The 22,693-nt window shown below is 47.3% G+C and overlaps 2 protein-coding genes and 1 long non-coding RNA gene across 3 annotated transcripts; 2 read left to right on the top strand and 1 right to left on the bottom strand.

Annotated features, from left to right (window-relative positions):
• Window positions 1-6,931: 6,931 nt before the first annotated feature.
• On the top strand, window positions 6,932-7,826 carry LOC140418007 (uncharacterized; the record flags this gene model as incomplete). Its single annotated transcript, XM_072501437.1, has 1 exon — window positions 6,932-7,826. A coding segment is annotated over one exon (651 nt), but the record flags the coding sequence as incomplete, so codon positions are not given.
• A 1,965-nt stretch (window positions 7,827-9,791) lies between these two features.
• Window positions 9,792-15,005, bottom strand: LOC140422205 (uncharacterized). The gene is made up of 2 exons (XR_011947306.1): window positions 14,770-15,005; window positions 9,792-13,820 (listed from the first exon to the last, which is right to left on the bottom strand). It is a non-coding gene; the product is annotated as an uncharacterized lncRNA (long non-coding RNA).
• A 1,027-nt stretch (window positions 15,006-16,032) lies between these two features.
• Window positions 16,033-19,597, top strand: LOC140422164 (uncharacterized). Its single transcript, XM_072507162.1, has one exon. The coding sequence runs from the start codon at window positions 16,362-16,364 to the stop codon at window positions 17,766-17,768; it is 1,407 nt and encodes a 468-aa protein (XP_072363263.1). The 5' UTR covers window positions 16,033-16,361; the 3' UTR covers window positions 17,769-19,597.
• The last annotated feature ends 3,096 nt before the right edge of the window (window positions 19,598-22,693 follow it).

A 22,693-nucleotide genomic window follows, 5' to 3' on the forward strand; every position in this document is an offset into this window, starting at 1 on the left:
TTGGTGGTGGACGGCATGAATCTTCTTGTGTGCGCTGCCCTCGGATGTGGTGAGAGAGGAGTGAGGTTGGGTGTCCTGGCACAGTGTGGCTATCCTTGCTTTCCTGACTTCTGTGTACAGGGCCGGGCCAGGTCTTGTACTGTCGTCGCTTTCCTGTTGCCCCCTTTTGCTTCAGAGGTTCCTTCTTGGCCGGGGTGTCCTGAGAGGCTGAGTGAGGTTTTAAATGTGCAGCTTTGTCCCTTTTTTGTCTTGTGGTGAGGAGCGTGCACCAGGGGACCGTGTGCTCAGGGCTGTATCTTGTTCCTTGTTATCCTGAGACCCTTTGCTTTTGGTAGTACTTTTTAAAATTCTCTTGGAAGCTGCATTGATTAGAATTTGAACCAATTGTGTGAATATTTGCTGGTCTTCTCTGTGTAATTGTGTTGAGTGATTGTTCTGTGCTGTGCTGGAGTTGGGGTTTTATTGCGTCCTTTTAGGACGAGTGTCCTTGTTGATTTTTTTTCTGAAATTTATGTGTGTTATTTTGGGGTTAAAGAATCGTTGCCTGGTTCCTGCTAAGGTATAGACAGGTCTTGTATCTGAGAAGGGAACATAAAGATGTTATTGATGTCTCTGGTATGACTGAAGCTGGGGGAGATGTGTTCTGACGCCCGCCCGAACCTGACGCCGTGATCTTATCCTGGATTCTGGTGGGCGGTGCGAGCACTCGCTACGTGGGAGGGTGTGCACCGTTTCACCATGTTTTCATAGCCTTTTTCTCCTCTCCCTTTTATCCATTGGTACATACGGAGGCACCAAGTTTAATGATTACACTGATCCATCTGTATTGTCGTCCTTCTGTCCTCTCCTGTATTTCTGTATTGCTGAGACATTTCTGCTGTGCTGCACCAATCCTGAGCTTTTGTTGGATATTTGTTAAAATGGAAAAACTTCAATAATAATATAAATTAAAAAACCTGCAAATGGCTAAAACATTGGCTCTTGTTCCTCCCAGACTGATTCACTCTCTGTGTCTTCCCCATCATGGAAGTCTCACTGCTGGAAAGACAGATCTCCCGGAACAGTAAACCTCCCTCTGAAGGAACATTCCATTAGACTTTGGATTCTGGACACATGGAAAACAATAACTTGTATTTTATTGTGGTCATTCCCGGAACCCTCTTCCTATTTCCTCATTCCCCGTTTATTGTACGAGTGCAAAAGTGGATGGATGTTGGGAAACCCCTCTCACCCCGTGTGTGTAAAAATAAACCAACCTCTTTATTTCATCTTACCTTGCGTTTGCTGTGCAAGGTATTCACAGAGAATTGAAACATTCTCCATGGGAAAAATGGGCGAGGCCCCAGCACCGATCCTCGGACCGGAGAGGGACTCGCAGCCGCGCCACGTAAAACGCACGGCCTCCACAAAATAAACAGCCAGAGAATGGCCGGGTCCGTGGCCGCACATGCGCATGGCGACGACCTGCAGCAGTCGCACTGTACAACATGTCGGCCGCGTGCGGACCTAACCTGACGGGGCCCCTCTGGACCTCCCCTTGCCACCCTGGGCCACCAGTCCCCCCAGCTCTCACCGAAGCCCCCACTGGCCAGCAGCAAGGCTCCCCCCCCCCCACCCCCGCGCCGACTGTGGAGCCGCTGGACACAGTCCGCAGCCGCCACACAGGTTGCCACACGGCTGGGCCCACACGTCAACTGCGCGGTCGGGAATTTGGCCAATCGGGAGCGGAGCATCGGGGGAGGGCCTTCAGTTAATGTCCTGAGGCCGTCCAATGGCATGCGGCGTACTCCTCGATGACGCCGTTTTGGAGGGGGCGGAGCGTCCAAAAACAGGCGCCACCCCCGATTCGGCCTGAGAAAGGAATTCTCTGCCTGATCGCTGATTACAAAATCGCCATCGGCAAGCGGAGAATCCCGCCCCATGTCCCTTTAATCAGTGAGAGATCCTGGGCCAAATTTTCCAATTCCGAGGCTAAGTGCGGAGGATCTGTGGCGTTTTACATGGAAAAAATCGGCGCAGCCCCCTCCCCGATGCTGCGACCGGTGAGGGGTTGGCAGCCACACCACGAAACGCTCTCTGCCTCCACAAAATAATTGGCCAGGTCTGTGGCCCCCCTGGCCACACCCTCGCCAGAACAGAGATCCTGTCCCTTTAATCAGAGAGAGACCCTGTCCCTGGAACAGAACAGAGACCCTGTCCCTTTAATCAGAGAGACCCTGTCCCTGGGACAGAACAGAGATCCTGTCCCTTTAATCAGAAAGTGACCCTGTCCCTTTAATCAGAAAGTGACCCTGTTCCTGGAACAGAACAGCGGCGATGGGACAGTTGATAAGGGTGAGAGGGGCGGTGTATGAGTATGGGGAGAATGTGAGCAGCGTGCTACTGCACCAGTTGAGGAAACAGGAGGCTGCGAGGGAGATCGGGAAAGTGAAGGACACGGGAGGGAATATGGTCTTGGACCCGGCGGGGGTGAATGGGGTGTTTAGGCACTTTTATAGCAAGCTGTATGAGTCGGAACCCCCAGCCGGGGCAGAGGCGATGAGGCGGTTTATAGAGGGGTTGGCGTTCCCAAAGGTGGATGAGGAACTGGTGGAGGCCCTGGGGACCCAATTGTGCTGGTAAAAGCGGTGGAGGGGCTGGAGGCAATGCAATTGGGCAAGGGTCCAGACGGGTACCCAGTGGAATTTTCTAAGAAATTCTCGGGGGGGTATTGGGGCCGCTGCTGGTAAGTGATTTTAACGAGGCAAGGGAGCTGGGAGTGCACCCCCGACATTGTCGCAGGCTTCGTTCTCCCTCATTTTGAAGTGGGAAAAGTACCCGGAACAATGTGGGTCATAGAGACCGATCTCCCTGCTAAATGTTGGCTCAGATCTTGGCCTCGAGAATAGAGGATTGTGTACCAGGGGTGATCGGGGAGGATGAGACGGGGTTTGTGAAGGGAAGGCATTTGGCGGTCAACATCAGGAGGCTACTCAATGTGATCATGATACCTCCAAAGGGACGAGAGGTCGAGGTGGTGGTCGCATTGGATGCAGAGAAGGCCTTTGATCGAGTGCAGTGGGACTATTTGTGGGAGGTCCTGGGGCGGTTTGGATTTGGGCAGGTTTTGTGGACTGGGTCTCGTTGTTATACCAGGCACTGGTGGCATTTATACGGACGAACCGGGTGAGTTCAGATTATTTCAGGCTGCAGTGGGGGACGAGGCAAGGGTGCCCTCTCCCCGCTGCTGTTTGCCCTGGCAAAAGAACCATTGGCGATGGACTGAGAGCATCAGGGGATTGTGGGATTGTGGATATTATGAAAGAGACCATTCTTTTAGCCAGACAAATAAATGTGTCAAACTGAGGGAGCAAAGGGTGTCAATGTGTTAGAGAGAGAGATCTGAGCCAACCTTTCCAGAGTCTACACCCTCCCTGGATTCACTTCCTTTCCCTTCAGATGCTGCAAATCACCAATTGAAGGTGAGAATGAGAAAAGAAATGGAAAGGGGGAAAAAAGAAAGTGTTTTACTCAGATGTTGGAGACATGAGGAAGTTTGAATCTGTGTGAAGCTCAATCGTCATTCACACAAACCTCGCGTTGATTGGCTAGAGGACAAGAGTCCTTCCGGTCCTGACTCTTCCCATTGGTCAATACCTCAGCAGGAAGGTCAGGGAGTGGGTTTTCCGTTGCACATGCGCAGCCTCTCCTCTCTCTTGGACATGCGCAGCCCCGTGCGGGGGGAGGGGAAATCACCCAGAGGCTTCTCGCTCTGGCCGGAGCTGTCAGCCGGTTGCCTGGAGACCTTGTCTCGAGGAGGGGGAACAATGAGTGGGGCGGAGCTGCTGCGCACTGGAACCCTGGGACGTCATCGCGGATTCCGATGCGTGCACCGGAAGGTTGTTGAACAATGGTAAGAGTTGGTGAACCGGAAGGACTCTCTTACACCATCCAATCAGCTCCCCCGTTGTCTGAATGCGGAAGCTGGACAATGAGGAAACCTGGGGCTTCACACAGACTGAAAATCCCTCCTGTCTCCAACATCTGTGAGTAAAACACTTTCTTTTCTCCCCCTTTCCATTTCTTTTCTCATTCTGACCTTCAATTGGTCACTTGCAGCAAATGAAGGGAAAGGAAGTGAAATCCAGGGCGGGTGCAGACTCTGGAAAGGCCCAGGCCTCTGTCGTAAAGACATTGACATCCTTTGCTCCTTCAGCTTGACACATTTATTTGTTCACATTCAAAGGGCTGTTTTTTCCAGGAGATGGCTGACATTTAAGAAGACAGTAAATTAATGTTGGATAGAGACACGTCTCGTGTTGTTATATGGTACAGATTAGATATAGTGTTTATGGTTCTGTAGTACATTAAAGTAAATTTATTATTATTTCTAGCCTTGTAATATTGTACTGTAGCTATGTTATATCTTTCCAGTCATCTCTTCACTCAGAGGGCTATTAGTCTCTGGATTTCTCTTCCACAGGGACCAGTGGGGTGTGGGGGTCATTGAATAAATTCACGGATGAGGTGGACAGATTTTTAATAAATTGTTATTTTTTAAATCATTTCTAAACAATGAGTGCAACAGAGTAACAGAAAAAATGGTGGGAAATGAGCACAGAGCGGAACAAGAGATATTGCCAATATAAATACAAGCAACACATTGCAGAATTAATTTGGAACAGGATATTTGAGGGACCAGAGCCTTGAGATGAAATGCCAGATCAACTGAACAACTAGTTAACAGGTTAAAATAGTGAGTGGGGAAAGGGTAAGATTATCTAAAAACAGAGGATAACAATTCAATTTGTAAAATATGACAAACAGACTAACAGCATATACAAATGAAAATGAATAACACAACATAGATGACATAGAACTCCAAGAATGCAGAAGGCCATTCACCCCTTAAGTCTGCAGTCAGCCTCACAAAGAACAGTTCATTGAAGCCCACTCCGCATCCTATTCTTTTAACCCGGTGCATTGATCATGGTCAAGCCACCTAACCTGAACACCTTGGACACTAAGGCGCAATTTAGTGTGACCAATCCACTTTAGCACAGTGGAACCACCCTTCGGCAATGGCACTACTCAGTTCTGCTATGATTAACGCTCCGATAATAAAAGAAAGACAACGGATAATAAGCACACGGCACATCTACCATGACTGAGATAAGATAATACGAGTCCCTGGAACACTCGAGGAGAAGAAGAAGGCATTTAATCGGTGCTCACAGAATAACAACTCCATTCAACAGGATAAAAGATAACAATTTCAGGCAACAACACCAGCACCATGATAGGGAAAGAGTTCGGATTAGAGCCTGAGTTAGTCTGAACTGCAAATCATCACTCCAATCCTTGCCCTTCAAGGGTTTAGCACATAGAACATACAGTGCAGAAGGAGGCCATTCAGCCCATTGAGTCTGCACCGATCCACTTAAGCCCTCACTTCCATCCTATCCCTGTAACCCAATAACCCCTCCTAACCTTTTTGGTCACTAAGGGCAATTTATCATGGCCAATCCACCTCACCTGCACGTCTTTGGACTGTGGGAGGAAACCGAAGCACCCAGAGGAAACCCACGCAGACACTGGGAGAACGTATAGACTCCACACAGGCAGTGACCCAGCGGGGAATCAAACCTGGGATCCTGGCGCTGTGAAGCCACAGTGCTATCCACTTATGCTACCATGCTGCTCATCCGATTTAGCAAAGACCAAGGCAGTAGTCGGATTATTGAAAGACGTGACGGAATTGTCGGATACAATTTTCAGGGTCACAGGATAAAGCAACATAATTCACTGTAAGGTGAGGTGGGAGCCAGGTCTCACCTCACCTTATCTGTCTCCAGGACCTTCTGGTGATCTTTCAAGTTGTGGAAGTGAATGATTACAGGCCTGGGATGAAAACTATCCCTCGGCCTCAAAGACAGGATCCGATGCCCTTTCTAATTTGAAATGCCCAGGCTTCACATCCAGCTTGAGAAAACGTGGCAGCCGGTCCTCGAAGAACCTAACCGGAGCCTTACCCTCCATACCTTCTGGCAGGCCGACGACTCGGATGTTCTTTCTCTGACCCTCGGTTCTCCAAGTCCGCCAGAAGTCCACCACAGCACTCAGCCGGTTTTCCAAGGATTAAATTCTTGCCTCTGCCGAGGAAGCATCTTGCTCAACGTTCAGGATTCTCTCCTCCGAAACATTGGGCCTCTTCATGGTGTTTTACACCTCGACCTCATGAGCTCACAGATATTGAGTCAGCACACTCAGCCTCTGGTCAATAACACGGAGAATGTCACTGACATCGAGCGGCCAATGATCCCACAGAATAGACGAGCAGGCTCGATGGGCCGGGTGGCCAACTGCAGCTCGTATTTGTTGTCATCTCTGTGCCTCGGACAGGAAGCAGCGACCATGGATCTGTCAATCGGCCTGAATCAGCACCTTCAGGCGAATTGGGAGGGTGAATATTAGATACAGCAAAGTAAGAATGGAGGGAGAGTGTGTGGGATGGAGATTTACAGCTTTTGGGGAATGAGAGAGGAAAGAATGTTCTCTAGCAACTAGAATTGTCTGTTCTGAATTTCTAACCGGTACTGACAGTGATGTCTTTTGTAAATTGTTTTTACAGGATATTAGACGAAGAGGAGGAATTACAGACAGAAATCTCAAACTTCACGTCTCAATCTGACTGAGTGTCTCAATTCCTTGGAACTGAATATCATCGGCCTTTGAATCTAGCAGGAGAAATGTTTGTCTTTTCTGTCGGCATCAAAACATTTTAAACATCAGTGTAACTGGAAAAGCACCGAGACACACACACCCGAGTGAGAGTGAGAGCACTGACTGTGGAAAGAGCTTGAACCAGTTACAAAGCCTGAAAAAACTTCACACCATTCACAGTGGGGAGAGACTGTACACATGCCCTGTGTGTGGACGAGGCTTCAGCTGATCGACAAACCTGGAGAAACATGAGGACACCCGCACCCTGGAGAAACCGTGGAAATGTGGGGACTGTGGGAAGGGACTCAGGGCCCCATCTCACCTGGAAATTCATCGACGCATTCACACTGGGGAGAGGCCATTCACTTGCTCTGTGTGTGGGAAGGGATTCACTCAATTATCCGACCTGCGGACACACCAGCGAGTTCACACTGGGGAGAGGCCGTTCACCTGCTCTCAGTGTGAGAAGGGATTCACTACTTCATCGAGCCTGCGGATACATCAGCGAGTTCACACTGGGGAGAGACCATTCAGCTGCTCTCTGTGTGAGAAGGGATTCGCTCAGTTATCCAGCCTGCAGACACACCAGCGAGTTCACACTGGGGAGAAGCCGTTCATCTGCTCTCAGTGTGAGAAGGGATTCACTACTTCATCGAGCCTGTGGATACATCAGCGAGTTCACACAGGGGAGAGGCCGTTCACCTGCTCTCAGTGTGAGAAAGGATTCGCTACTTCATCGAGCCTGCGGATACATCAGCGAGTTCACACTGGGGAGAGGCCGTTCACCTGCTCTCTGTGTGAGAAGGGATTCGCTCAGTTATCCAGCCTGCGGATACACCAGCGAGTTCACACTGGGGAGAAGGTGTTAACCTGTTCTTAGTGAGAGAAGAAATTCAGATATCCAACACCCTGCGGGAACACGAGTGAGTTCACACCTGGAAGAAGCCATTCACCTGCTCCGAGCAGGGGAGACATTCAATGATCCATCCCAACTACGGAGACACTAGCGAGTTAATTCTGGGGAGAGACCATTCATCTGCTCTCAATGTGGGGAGGGGTTTGTGATTCATCACACCTGTTGTGACTCCAACAGGTTCAGAATAAATTACAGATGTTGGCTCCGTTGTTATTGTTTCTGCTCTCACTGACATCCAGGACTGTATTTTGTTCATTCTGACATCTGGTGAATGGTGATGATTGGAGGGTTTCTTTCTGCTGGACTGGCCGGTCTAACACCTTTGCCTCTGGTAGGCTGACCATTTTTGAGGCTAATTGCGATTACCTGGTTCCAAGTTTGACGAGGAGCACAGAATGAAAAGGTGTTTGCATGTTGAAAGATATTTAGTTCCCAAAGCAGCCATGTTGCCATTAAGATGGGCTATGGTGGTCACAGGGTTCTTTTGCCTAATTTATCTGGGTGTTTCTCGCAGAAGGAAACTGTCATGGTATGAGGGGCAAGTTGGCTGTGGTAGATTGGGAAATTACAATAAACATATCACTGAAAGTGGCAATGTAGGTGGATAAGGAGCTAAGAAGGCAGACGGCATGCTTGTCTTCATTGGTCGGGGCATTGAGTGTAAAAATTGGCAAGTCAGCTGCAGCTGTACAGAACCTTAGTTAGGCCACATGTGGAATATTGCGTACAATTCTGGTCAGCACATTACCAAAAGGATGTGGAGGCTTTGGAGAGAGTACAGAGGAGGTTTACCAGGATGTTGCCTGGCCTGGAGGGTATTAGCTATGAGGAGAGGTTCGATAAATTCGGATTGTTTTCTCTCAAGCGACAGAGGTTGAGGGATGACCTGATAAAAGTTCACAAAATTATGACTGGCATGGACAGAGTGGATAGTCAGAAGCTTTTTCCCAGGTTGGAAAAGTTAATTACCAGGTGACATAGGTTTAAGGTGCGAGGGGCAAAGTTTAGAGGAGATGTGCGAGGGAAGCTTTTTACACAGAGGGTGGTGAGTGCCTGGAACTCGCTGCCGGAGGAAGTGGTGGAAGCAGGTATGATAGTGACGTTTAAGAGGCATCTTGACGAATACATGAATAGGATGGGAATAGACGGATACAGACCCTGGAAGCACAAAACGTTTTAGTTTAGTCAGACATCATGATCCGAGCAGGCTTAGTGGGCCGAAGGGCCTGTTCCTGTGCTGTACTGTCCTTTGTTCTTTGTATGACGATAGACAATAGACAGGCAACCACTCCCATTTTATTTACATAAAATATAGATTCCTTTAAGAAGCAAAAATTAAACAGCAAAATGAAGCTATCGTGGCTAACAAGAAAAGTTAAAGATTCTATTAGATCAATGGAGGAGACTCATAAAGTGGCCCAAATAATAGTGAGCCTGAGGATTGGGAACTTGTTTTCGAATTCAGCAAAGGAGGACCAAGAAACTGATAAAGAGAAAATAGAATATAAGAGCAAACTGGGGATAAACATAAAAACTGACTGGAAAAGCTCCTATAGGAATGTGAAAAGGAAAAGATTAGCAAAGACCAATGTGGGTCCATTCCAGGCAGAGACAGGAGAGTTTATAATGGGGAATAAGGAAATGGCAGAGAAACTAAACAATGTGTGTTGTCTTCATGGAGGAAGATACAGAAATTGTCCTAAAAACACCAGAGAACCAGTGAGCACGAGGAACTGAAAGATATTAGTATTAGTGAAAAAGTAATACTGGAGAAATTTGTTGTAAGTTAATAAATCCCCAAAAGCTGATGCTCTACATCCCAGAGTGTTGAAAGAGGCGGCTGGAGAGATAGTGGATACATTGGTGATCATCTTTCAAAATTCTATAGATTCTGGAATGGTTCATGCAGATTGGAAGGTGGTAAATGTCACCTCACTATTAAAGGAGGGAGAGAGAAAACGGGGAACCACAGACCCATTAGCCTGACATCAGTAGGAGGGAAAATGCTACAATCTACTACAAAGAATGTGATAACACACAAATTAGGAACAGGAGTAGGTCACTTGGCCCCTCGAGCCTGCTCCACCATTCAATAAGTTCCCGGCTGATCTGATTGACACCTCAACTCCAAAGAGGCCCCTTAGAAAATAAATCTTGGGAGAGCGTAATAATATTCTTTATTATAATCATCTTTATTATTGTCACAAGTAGACTTACATTAACACTGCAATGAAGTTACTGTGAAAATCCCCTAGTCGCCACACTCCGGCACCTGTTCGGGTACACAGAGGGAGAATTCAGAATGTCCAATTCACCTAACAAGCATGTCTTTTGGGACTTGTGGGAGGAAACCGGAGCACCCGGAGGAAACCCACGCAATTTGGGGGGAACGTGCAAACTCCTCACAGACAGTGACCCAAGCCGGGAATTGAACCCAGGTCCCTGGAGCTGTGAAGCAACAGTGCTAACCACCATGTGCCTCCATGCCACTATGTCAGTTATGGGGGACAAGGAAATGGCAGAGGAGTTAAACAGATATTTTGCATCAGTCTTTACGGTGGAAGATACTTCGAATATCCCATTAATACTAAAGAATATGGAGGAAGCAATTAAATACCATCACTGGAGAAGTTGTATTGGACAAACTAATGGGGATAAGATAAGTCCCCTGGATGGCTGCATCCGAGGATCCTAAAATAAATGGCTACAGAGATAGTGGATGCATTGATTGTAATTTTCAAAAAATCCTTGGATTCTGGAGAAGTACCAGAGGATTGGAAAACTGCCAATGTGACAACCCCCCGATTCAGAATGGGAGGGAGGAAAAAAACAAGACACTAGGACGATCAGCCAAACATTTTTTATTGAAAAAAATGTTGGAATCAATTATTAGGAAGTAATAGCAGCACATTGAGAAAATCATAATCTAATCAAGCAGAGTCAGCATGGCTTTGTGAAAGGGAAACCGTGTCTGACTAATTTATCAGAGTGTTTCAAGGAAGTCTCAACCAGAGTGGATAGAGGGGGACCAGTAGATGTGTTGTATTTAACCTTCCAGAAGGCCTTTGACAAGGTACCTCACAAAACGTTAAGTCATGAGATAAGAACCCATGTTGTTGGCCTGGATAGAGAATTGGCTAATGAGCAGAAAACAGCGAGTGGGGATAAGGGGTTCTTTTTCAGGTTGGTGACCTGTAACCAGTGGGGTTCTACAGGGATCAGTGCTGGGACCGTAACTGTGTACAATTTATATTAATGACTTGGAGGAAGGAAGTGAACGTACTGTGCCCACATTTGGAGCCAACACAAAAATAGGTGGAAAGGCAAGTTGCGAGGGGGATACAAACAGTTTGCAAAGAGATATTGAGAGGTTAAGCAAGTGGACAAAATGTTGCCACATGGAGCATAACGTGGAAAAATGTGAAGTTCATTTCAGAAGGGAGAACAAAAGAACAGTATTATTTAACTGGAGAAAAACTGCAGAAAGCTGCAACACAAAGGGACTTGGGGAACTTGTGCACGAAACACAGAAAGCTCACAGACAGGTGCAGCAGGTAATCAGGAAGGCTAATGGAATGTTGGCCCTGATTCCAAGGGGGTTGGAGTATAAGAGTCGGGAAGTCTTGCTGCAGCTGTACAAGGTGCTGGTGAGACCACATCTGGAGAACTGAGAGCAGTTTTGGTCCCCTTATTTAAGGAAATATATTATTTTATTGGAGGATGTTTGGAGAAGTTTCACTAGGATGATCCCAGGTATGGAGGGATGCTGAGTGGATGATTCCCCTCTTGGGAGAGTCACGGACCAGAAGAAATCGCTCAGAACAAAGAAGAGCCAATTTAAGACTGAAATGAGGAAGAATTTCTTCTGAGAGTCTTTGGAACTGAGAGTTGTGAGGGCAGAGTCCTTGTGTGTATTTAAGGCTGAGATTGATTCTTTTTGTAAAAAAAAAAATTCTTTACTGCTAATATAAATTTAGAGTGGCCAATTATTTTTTTCCAAATAAGGGGCGATTTAGCATGGCCAATCCACCTACCCTGCACATCTTTGGGTTGTGGGGGCAAAACCCATGCAAACACGGGGAGAATGGGCAAACTCCACACGGACAGTGACCCAGAGCCAGGATCGAACTTGGGATCTCGGTGCCGTGAGGCAGCAGTGCTACCCACTGTGCCATTGTGTTGCCCAGCTGAGATAGATTCTTGATCAGTCAGGGAACCGAGGATTACGGGGAAAGGGCAGGAAAGTGAACGTGAGGAATGTTGGTTTCAGATATGATTCTATTGAAAGGTGGAGCAGGCTGGAAGGGCCGAATGGCCTACTCCTCTCCCTTATGGTCTTAGTATGGTCTTATTCCCACCTACCCCTGATAAACTTTCACCCCCTTGCTTTTCAAGAATCTATCCAGCTCTGCCTTAAAAATATTCAAAGACTCTGCTTCCACTGCCCTTTGAGGAAGAGAGTTCCAAAGCCTCCCAACCCTCTGAGATAAAAATGAGCCTGTCGGGACAGATGTGTTTGTGGAATTCTGGCCGTACACTCTTGAGGTTGGCCTGGTTAAAGTCCCCGACCATGATGAACAAGGCCTCTGGGTATTCGGTTTCATTGTTGTTCATCAAGCGCCTTCTTCACTTCCGCCTGGGGTGGGATGTAGACCGCCGTGATGATGGCAGAAGTGAACTCCGTGGAAGGTAGTATGGACGGCACTTCATAGTCAGGTATTCAAGGTCCGGGGAGCAGTAGTTCGCCAGGATCGTCACGTCCGAGCACCAGGAGGAGTTGACGAGGGGGCAAATCCCTCCACCCACTCCAGGTTCAGTCCTGGATGTGATTAACAGCGGGAATAACAGCAGAATCCAACCTGTCATCACTTGTGAACCCTTTTGTGTCTCAGCATGTTGGACGACTGAGTGAATCCCTTCCCACAGTGAGAGCAGGTGAATGGCTTCTTTCCAGTGTGGACTTGATGATGTGTCAACAGGGCAGATGAATCACGGAATCTCTTCCCACAATCAGAGCAGCTGAATCGACTCACTCCGGTGTGAACCCGCTGGTGTCTCCGCAGTGTGGATGATGTTTGAAACCTCTTTGTGCAGTGAGAACAGCTGAACGGTCTCTCCTCAGTGTGAATGCGCTGGTGTTCCATCAGTACCTGAGAGCTTTTAAACCCATTCCCACAGTCAGAGCATTTAAAGGGTCTCTCGTTGGTGTGAGTGACATTGTGTTTAAGCAAGTGGGATGACCGAGTGAATCTTTTCCCACAGTCGGAGCAAGCGAATGGCCTCTCCCCGGTGTGAACCCGCTGGTGTTTCATCAGGTCGGATGACGTTCTAAACCTCTTTGTGCAGTGAGAGCAGCTATACGGCTTCCCCTCAGTGTGAATGCGCTGGTGGATCATCAATACCTGAGAGCTTTTGAAACTACAGTCAGAGCATTTAAAGGGTCTCTCATTGGTGTGAGTGACATTGTGGCTAAGCAGGTTGGGTAACTGACTGAATCCCTTCCCACACACAGTGCAGGTAAATGGCCTTTCGCCAGTGTGAATTTTCTGGTGTGTCTGCAGGTGGGCTATCCGAGTGAATCCTTTCCCACATTCACAGCAGAGGAATGGCCTCGCTCCAGTGTGACTGCGTTGATGCCTTTCCAGTTCATAAGGGGCTGTGAATCCCTTTCCACAGTCCCCACATCTCCATGGTTTCGCCATGGTCTAGGTGATCTTCTGTCTCTCCACGTTTGACGATCAGTTGATGCCTTGTCCACACACAGAACATGTGAAATGAAATGGAAATCACTTATTGTCACAAGTAGGTTTCAAATGAAGTTACTGTGAAAATCCCCTAGTCGCCACATTCCGGCGCCTGTTCGGGGAGGCTGGTACGGGAATTGAACCGTGCTGCTGGCCTGCCTTGGTCTGCTTTAAAAGCCAGCGATTTAGCCCAGTGTACTAAACAGCCCCTTCATGTGTACACCTGCTGTGAATAGTATAGTATTTTTTCAGGCTGTGTAACAGGTTAAAGTTCTTTCCACAGTCAGTGGACTGGAAGTGATGTTTAAAATCTCTTGAAGCATTCAAAATAAGCTAAAATTTTTTGTTCCAGATTCAACGGCCGATGATATTCATTTCCTGAGAATTAAGTGACTGTCAATTCTTAACTTGATGTTTAGTTTGAGATACCGGCTTCAAACTCCTTCCGATCTAACATCCTGCAAAAGATGTTTACAAACGTCATCACTGTCAGTGCAGAATAGAAATTCAGAACAGACAATTCTATCAAACATTCTTTCTTCTCTCTTTCCCCCAAATGCTCTCAATCTCCATCCCACACATTCTCCCTCCATTCTCACTCTGCTGTATCTAATATTCACCCTCCCAAATCTCCTGACGCTGCATATTCAGGCTGATTGACAGATCCATGCTCACTGTTTGCTGTCCTGGACACAGAGGCTGCCAGACAGATAGATGTCTATGTTACTGGACGATAAGTGTGTGTAATATACAGTCTGGATTCACTTCCTTCCCCTCCCAATTCTCCTGAAGGTGCTGATTGATGCTGATCAACAAATCTAAACTCACTACAACCTGCACAAGAGTAGAGGCTCTCCATCTAAGTATATTTACTGATTAGAGGTGGGGAGATTCTGTGGAAGAATTTTATTCAGTCATGGAGTGGTCATGACCGGGAACTCGCTGCCCACATGGGTAGTGGAAGTCAAGATGATCAAGAATTGAAAATGGAATTGAAGAAGAAAATAGACTTTCAGGGGAACAGGGATATCGAGGGGGAATGGGACTGACTGGATTGCTGTACAGAGAGTCAGCATTGACTTGAGTTCCCAAATGGATTCTGTCAGTGCTGCAATGACTGTATGTCTGGAAATATATAATGTAGCTACAGTACTATATTACAAAACTAGAAATAATAATACATTAATTTTATTACAGAACCATCAGTAATACATCTAATACATTCCATATAAGAACAGTAGACATATGTTAATGTCTTTAAGGGGGAGAGAGACCTGGGCCAAGCTTCGCAGAGTCTGCGCCCTCCCTGGATTCACTTCCTTTCCCTTCAGTTGCTGCAAGTCACCAATTGAAGGTCAGAATGAGAAAAGAAATGGAAAGTGGGAGAAAATAAAGTGTTTTACTCACAGATGTTGGAGACAGGAGGACGTTTCAGTCTGTGAAGCTCATTCAGGGTTGGAGGAACAACAGCTTTGCTCGGCACAAACCTCCATGTCCAGCTTCCGCATTGAGACAATGGGGGAGCTCTGATTGGCGGAGGAGCAGAGTTCTTCCGGTTCTCCTAACTTCCCATTGGTCAACACCTCAGCAGTAAGGTCAGCAGAGGTGTACTCCCCTGCACATGCGCAGCTGCCTCTCTCCTTGGACATGCGCAGCCCTGAGCCGAGGGGAGAGAGAGAGATCACGAAGCGGCTTCTCGCTTTGGCCGGAGCCGGTTGCCTGGAGGAGGTGCAGGGAGCGGGGAAACGGGTGGGGGTGAGCAGATGATCAGGGCACGAGAGCCCGGAGACGTCACCGCGGAGCAGGGTGATTGCTATTGGATGATTCAGGCAGGGCTCCATAATGACGTCACAATGCGGAAGTTGCCTAATTAGCTCCAGATTGAAACTTCCTCCTCTGTGCAACATAGAATTTCCAGTGCAGGAGGCCATTCGGCCCATCAAGTCTGCACCGGCCCTTGGAAGCAGCACTCCACTTAAGCCCCACACCTCCATCCTATCCCCGTCACCCAGTAATCCCACCTAACCATTTTTGGACATTAAGGGCAATTTAGAATGGACAGTCCACTTAACCTGCACATCTTTGGACTGTGGGAGGAAACGGGAGCGCCCGGAGGAATCCCATGCAACACTGGGAGAACGTGCAGATTCCACAGAGACTGACCAAGCCGGGAATCGAACCACGGACCCTGGCGCTGGTAAACAACAGTGCTAACCACTGTGCTATTGTGCCACCCCTTCTGGGAGGAAATCAATGTTTCCTCCTTTCCATTGCTTTTCACATTCTGGGGAGTCATTGGTGACTTGCAGCAACTAAAGGAAAATAAATCCTGTCTGTATATTACACACATTTTTAGTCCAGTAATATAGACATACGTCTGTCTGGCAGCCTACATGAAGATTTTGAGGCCTCTGTGTTCTGGACCAGAAGCAGTGAGCACGGATCTGTCAATCAGCCTGAATCAGCACCTTCAGGAGAATTGGGAGGGTGAACGAACATTTGATATAGCAGAGTGAGAATGGAGGGAGAGTGTGTGGGATGCAGATTTAGAGCTTTTGGGGAAAGAGAGAGTAACAATTGTTGAATACAAACTTGAATTGTCTTCTTAATTTCTATCCTGTGCTGACAGTGATGTCTTTCTGTAATCTTTTACAGGACATCAGAAGGTGAGGATTCACAGACAGAAATCTCAAACCCAAATTCACATCAAAATCTGACTGCATTGCTCAGGCACTCGGGTGCAGAATATTCTTGTTTTTTAAACCTGGAAGGATAAGTGTTTGTCCGTTCTGTCTGCTTCAGAAGGCTTGAACCATCAGTGTGACTGGAAAAGCACCGAGACACACTCAAACACCTGAGTGAGAGTGTTCCACTGACTGTGGAAAGAGCTGTAACCAGTTACACAGCCTGAAAAAACATTGCACCATTCACAGTGGGCAGAGACCGTACACGTGTAAGACTTCAACTGATTGGTCTGGAGACACAAGGGCACCTGCACCATGGAGAAAGGGTGGACTTGTGAGGACTGTGGGAAGGGATTTAGGTACTCGTCTCAGTTGAAAACCCACCAACGCAGTCATGCTGGGACTAGGCCGTTCAGCTGCCTGAAGTGCAGAAAGGGATTCAGTGATTCGTCCAGCCAGCGGCGACACCAGCGAGTTCACACCGGGGAGAAACCATTCACCTGCACTGAATGTGGGAAAGGATTCACTCAGTTACATAGTCTGCAGACACACCAGCGATTTCACACAGGGGAGAGGCCATTCCCCTGCTCTCAGTGTGGGAAGGAATTCAGTCAGCTAGCCCACCTGCTGTCACATAGGCGAATTCACACAGGTGAGAAGCCATTCAGATGCTCTGTGTGTGGGAAGAGTTTCATTCAGTCATCCAACCTGCAGGCACACCAGCGGGTTCACACCGGGGAAAGGCCATTCATCTGCTCTGTGTGTGGGAATGGATTCACTCACTTAGCTACCCTCCAGACACACCAGCGAATTCACACCGGAGAGAAGCCATTCACGTGCTCTGTCTGTGGGAGGGGATTCGCACACTTACCCGCCCTGCATAGACACTGCCGAATTCACACGGGAGAGAGGCCTTTCATCTGCTCTGTGTGTGGGAAGGGATTCATTCAATCATCCAGCCTGGTCAGACACAATGTCTCTCACACCAATGAGAGACCTTTTAAATGCTCTGACTGTGGGATGGATTTCAAAAGCTCTAAGGTACTAATGATCCACCAGCACATTCACACTGAGGAGAGACCGTTCAGCTGCTCTCACTGCACAAAGAGGTTCAGAAGGTCATCCACATTGCGGAGACACCAGCAGGTTCACACCGGGGATAGGCCATTCACCTGCAGCGACTGTGGGAAGGGATTTGGTTATTCATCGACCCTGCTGAGACACAAAGTCACTCACACCAATGAGAGACCCTTTAAATGCTCTGACTGTGGGAGTGCCTTCAAAGGTTCTGAGGATCTGTTGTCCCATCAGCGCATTCACACTGAGGAGAAACCATTCAGCTGCTCTCACTGCGCAAAGAGGTTTAAAATGTCATCCACATTGCGGAGACACCAGCGGGTTCACACTGGGGAGAGACCATTCACCTGTACCGTCTGTGGGAAGGGTTTTGGTGACTTATCGACCCTGCTGAGCCACAATGTCACTCACACCCATGAGAGACCCTTTAAATGCTCTGACTGTGGGATGGATTTCAAAAGCTCTAAGGTACTGATGATCCACCAGCGCATTCACACTGAGGAGAGACCGTTCGGCTGCTCTCACTGCACAAAGAGGTTTAAAACGTCATCCACACTGAGGAGACACCAGAGAGTTCATACCGGGGAGAGCCATTCACCTGTTTCGTGTGTGGGAAGGGATTCACTTGGTCATTCCATCTGCTGAGGCACCAGCAAGTTCACAAGTGATGACAGGGGTTGTGATGTCTGCTGATATTGCTGCTGTTAATCACATCCAGAACTGAACTCTGTTCATTCTGAGAGTGGGTAAAGTGGGAGGGTCGGAGGGTTTCTTTCTGCTGGACTGGCCGGACCCACATTTTTGTGCCCAGTGGGCTGATGCTCTTTGACACTGGGAGTGTTTGGAAACAAAAAGACCTTTATTGTTTGGGTGAACATTAGTATAGTTTTAGGTAGGCTTAATTTAATCTTTCTATGCCTGGAAGGCAGCTGCAGTTAGATTTTAAAGGTTGTCTTTGTGGGGGGTTAGCTTCAATCCCAGCTGAGATATTATTGTGTTTAGAGAGCTTTCTCATCTGTCACGTGAGGGGGATATTAGGAAACTCGGTTCAGAAATGAGACCCAATGTAGCAGGCAATTTAGGGGTTGAACAGACGGAGGGGAAAAAAACCTGCCTGCACAGTCAGAGGGATACACCCACACCTGGCCGAGCTACATTGTTGCAGTCAGACTTTTTTAAAAATTAAATACTTTTATTCTCCTTTTCACATTTTTCCCCGAATTTACACCCACCAACAAGAAACAATAATCAACAACAAATATGTCAAACCCCATAACAATAACAACGATCCATCCTCCCACCAACCCCCAAACATCACCCCGCATGTTTACATAAACAAATGACAAAAAGGAATCAGGGTTTACCCATAGTCATCTTTAATATATACATCCCCCCCCCCCCAACTAATGTTCGATGTTATCCAGTTCTTGAAAGTGCATAATAAATAGTGCCCATGACTTGTAGAACCCCTCCGAGCTTCCCCTCAATTCGAACTTAACCTTCTCAAGGGTCAAGTATTCCAACAGGTCCCCCCGCCACGCCAGGGCACTGGGTGGGGAGGCTGCTCTCCATCCCAGCAGGATCCGCCTTCGGGCGATCAACGAGGCGAAGGCTATGATATCTGCCTCCGCACCCGTTTCCAACCCTGGCTGGCACCCCGAATATGGCCTCCCGGGGACCTGGGTCCAGTTTCACACGTATCACCTTGGAAGTTACCCTAAACACCTCCTTCCAGTACTCCTCTAGCTTTGGACAGGACCAAAACATATGAACGTGATTAGCGGGGGCCCCCCCGCAACGTTCACACACATCTACTACTCCTTCAAAAAATCATCTCATCTTCGCCCTCGTGAGGTGTACTCTTTTTCCACCTTCAGCTGTATCAGCCCCAACCTCGCACATGAGGTGGAGGCATTCACTCTCCGGAGCACCTCACACCAGACCCCCTCCTCTATAACTTCTCCCAGCTCTTCCTCCCACTTTGCTTTGATTGTTGCAGTCAGACTTAAACCCGTTTGTGGGATGCCCCAGATCCATTGTTCTTTGGGACATTCCAGTCTGACCAGCAATTAGCGCATTGCAGAGTCTGATGGCCTCTTTGTCCATCAATGGGAGGTTTGTTGCATACCAACAGCACAACTCTGTTCTTTTGTATAAATGGGAGTGGGCCATCAAATCAGCCAAAATAACAGTTATAAGCTGAAGTGTGGAAACACCAGAAAACCTGTGTTTGAGGGGTTGGGTGGAGTTAGAGAGAGAGAGAAGGAATGGTGTTTTAAACAGCTACAGCCGGAGGTTTAGGAAATAGACTGAGAAAGCTTTTTCACAGTAACTTCATTGGAGTGTTGATGTAAGCCTACTTGTGACACTAATAAAGATGATTATTATTATGAAAGTTGCCACCGAGGCAGTCTTTGGTAAAGGGTCATGAACGAATGTCCATAACAGAATAAAAATTGTTTTGTTAAATGCAAGTATCGCCTTTGCCTGTTTGTGCAAGTGGAACGAGAGCTGCATGTTCATGTAAAGTTATGTTTAATGGGAACTAGTGCATTAAGTTTATGATTAAGAACATTAATATTAGGATTGAAGTTTAAAAGTTTAAATAGAATTTTTTTTGTTTTTGTTTTAATAAGGTTTGTTTACAAAATAACCAAGCCCTATTTATTTTATTATCACTCCTGGAACAAATCGATCTTTCTGCACTACTTAAAAAGGTTCTGGTCCAATATTTTAGCCACTGGTGAGAACTGACCAGGCGTCCATAACAAATTGGGGCTCGTGGCTGGGATATTCTTATGCATAATTCCTTGTTTGGCTTGGGGTTACCGAACTTAAAGACCGTGGGTGCGTGTGGGTCGATTGCCTCCTTTCCCGGTTTGAAATATTGAATAGGGAGTGACTGGAGATGGTCTTTGCAGTTGCTATAAGGTCTCCTGGGGGTGGAGAAAATCACTCGGGAAGATTTAAAAGGGAAATCGAAAGCAAAGCTTTTGAGTTTGGCAGAGGAACTGTAGTTAACACTGCCAAAAGGGCCAAAGAAGGCAGAGATAATACAAACCATGGTTCAATATTTAAACTTACAGTATCACAGTCTAACCCATTAGAATTAGCTCAAATCAAATTAAAAATTAAAGAATTGGAAATGCTGTAAAAACTGAGAGAAATAGAGATGGCAAATGAAGCCAAAGAAAAAGAGTTTTTCAAAGGGAAATGGAAATGAATTGGAAATGGAAAGGAATAAGATTTAAATGGAAAGGGAAAGATTAGCAAAGGAAGAGAGAGAGAGATTGACCATGGGAGAAGAGCACGAAAGGGAGAGAGAATGAGAACTGTAGAAACTGGCACTGGAAGGAGAGTGATAGAAATCAACCTTTTGAGTTAGCTAGAGATGATAGATAAAAGGTTTAAATAAGAGATCATTAAGAGTAATTGCCGAAATCATATTAACCATGAGAGTGAGAAAAGCTGACTAGCTGGGAATTGATCAGATAAGACCTAATTTTCAGAATTTGCAATCGAACAAACTGCTAGAGTCTACAAGCTCAAATAGCAGAAAGACCCTTTGTGTTAAAGAACTGGGCTGAGATCCCAGTTCCGTTTCTATGGTAATGCCAAGTCAGCCCATAGTGATACGTTCTGATGTGAATTGTGTTTCACTCGGACAATGTTATGGAAAATTACCCCAAATCATTTATCTCTTAAATTGACAGGCAGACAGTTTGGTCGAATTGAGCGAATTATAAATTAGTTAAAGCCAATCACAGCCGTAAAGAGGGCAACACTTTAAGATAGTAATCTCCTTAAAAATCAATTGTCGGAAGGAGTTCCACCTGCGAGACGTGGTCAATCATGGATGCTGACAACATCCCTGACAATTACATCTGGGGGAAGTGTATCCAGCTGCACTTGCTGACTGAACAAATGGATCGGTTTGAGCAGCAGCTGCAGGTAAGAAAGAGCAGCCAAATGGCGGGAAGCGTCATAGATAGAAGTAAAAGAGATGTGGTCACACCCAAGGTACAGGAAGATAGATGGGTGACAGGTAGACAGGGCAGACAGTCAATGCAGGAGTCCCCTGGTTGCCCCCTCTGCAAAAAGTATGCCCTTTTGGATACTGATGAGGGGATGGCCCAGCAGATGACAGCAGCAGCAATAGCCAGAGCGGTGGCACTACTGCTGGAGCGTGTTTGCTTCAACACAAGAAGTATAACAGGTAAGATGGATGAATTTACAGCCTGGATTAATGTGGGGAATTATGATATTGTTGCTATTATGAAGACATGATTAAAGGAAGGACAGGACTGGCAGCTTAACGTATTGGGATATCTATTTTTTAGACGAGACAGAAGGGGTAGTTGAAGGAGTGGGGGAGTTTCACTACTGGTCAGGGAACATCACAGCTGTGATGAAGGAGGACATCTTGGAGGGATTCTGCAGTGAGGCATTATGGGTTGAACTCACAAAGAGGAAGGATGCAATCACAATGTTGGGGTTGTACTATCGGCCTCCCAACAACCAGCGGGGTACAGAGGAACAGATATATAGTCTATTTCTGGAAGATGTGAAAGAAGCAGGGTTGTTGTGGTGGGTGATTTTATTTCCCCCATAATGACTTGGACTCCCAGGGGTTTGGATGCAGAGCAATTTGTAAGGTCTGTCCAGGAGGGTTTTTTGAAATGTTGATAGTCCAACCAGGCAGGGGACCTTACTGGATCTGGTATTGGGGAATGAGCCCGGCCAGGTGATAAAAGTTTCAGTAGCGGAAAATATTGGGAATAGTGATCATAATTCCATACGTTTTTGAACACGCATGGATAAGAACAAGAGTGGTCCTCGAGTGAGGGCGCAAAATTGGGGGAAAGCTAACTATACCAGAACTCAGCCAGAGCTGGAGAATGTGGATTGGGAGCAGCTGTTTGAGGGTAAATCCGCAATTGATATATGGGAATCTTTTAAAGACCAGTTGATTAGAGTGCAGGACAGGCATGACCCTGCAAAAATGAAGGACAGAAATGGCAGGATTAGGGAATCATGGATGACAGGGGAAATTGTGAGACTAGTCAAAAAGAAAAAGGAAGCATACATAAGGTCTAGGCCAGGTTTTTCAAACTCAGGGGTACGACCCACGGGTGGGAGTCGGGAGGGTCGCAAAGTGATTGGTTGCAGCGTTCCCGAAGGGGGAAGAAGTCCCGAATAACCGCGCCTGGCTTTTAAGAATGCCGCCGCTGGCAGTCCTCGTCTGGTTGCGGCGTTTGAGGGGCGGCGCAAGGCCGAGTTGTGTGCTGGTCACCGCACCTGGGTGGGGGGGGGGGTGGGAACTGGGACCGACGGACGTCCACGTAGGTGCATGATGCTGACAGTGGTGGCCCCAGCTTGGAGCTCCGCTCTGATGCTTGTCCTCTGCGTGCTGCTCGGCTTGTCCCCCGCCACCGATCGGCAGTATGTGACCTGCGGCTCTGTGGTCAACTATTCAACAGCCGACACAATGTCTGCTTGCACTCCCACAATGTGAAGTCCTGATTGGGCAGTGGTCAGCAGTCTGTGACTGGGGTGGATGCAGCTACTGG

Source organism: Scyliorhinus torazame, chromosome 5, assembly GCF_047496885.1.
Source record: "Scyliorhinus torazame isolate Kashiwa2021f chromosome 5, sScyTor2.1, whole genome shotgun sequence".
Classification (NCBI taxonomy): domain Eukaryota; kingdom Metazoa; phylum Chordata; class Chondrichthyes; order Carcharhiniformes; family Scyliorhinidae; genus Scyliorhinus; species Scyliorhinus torazame.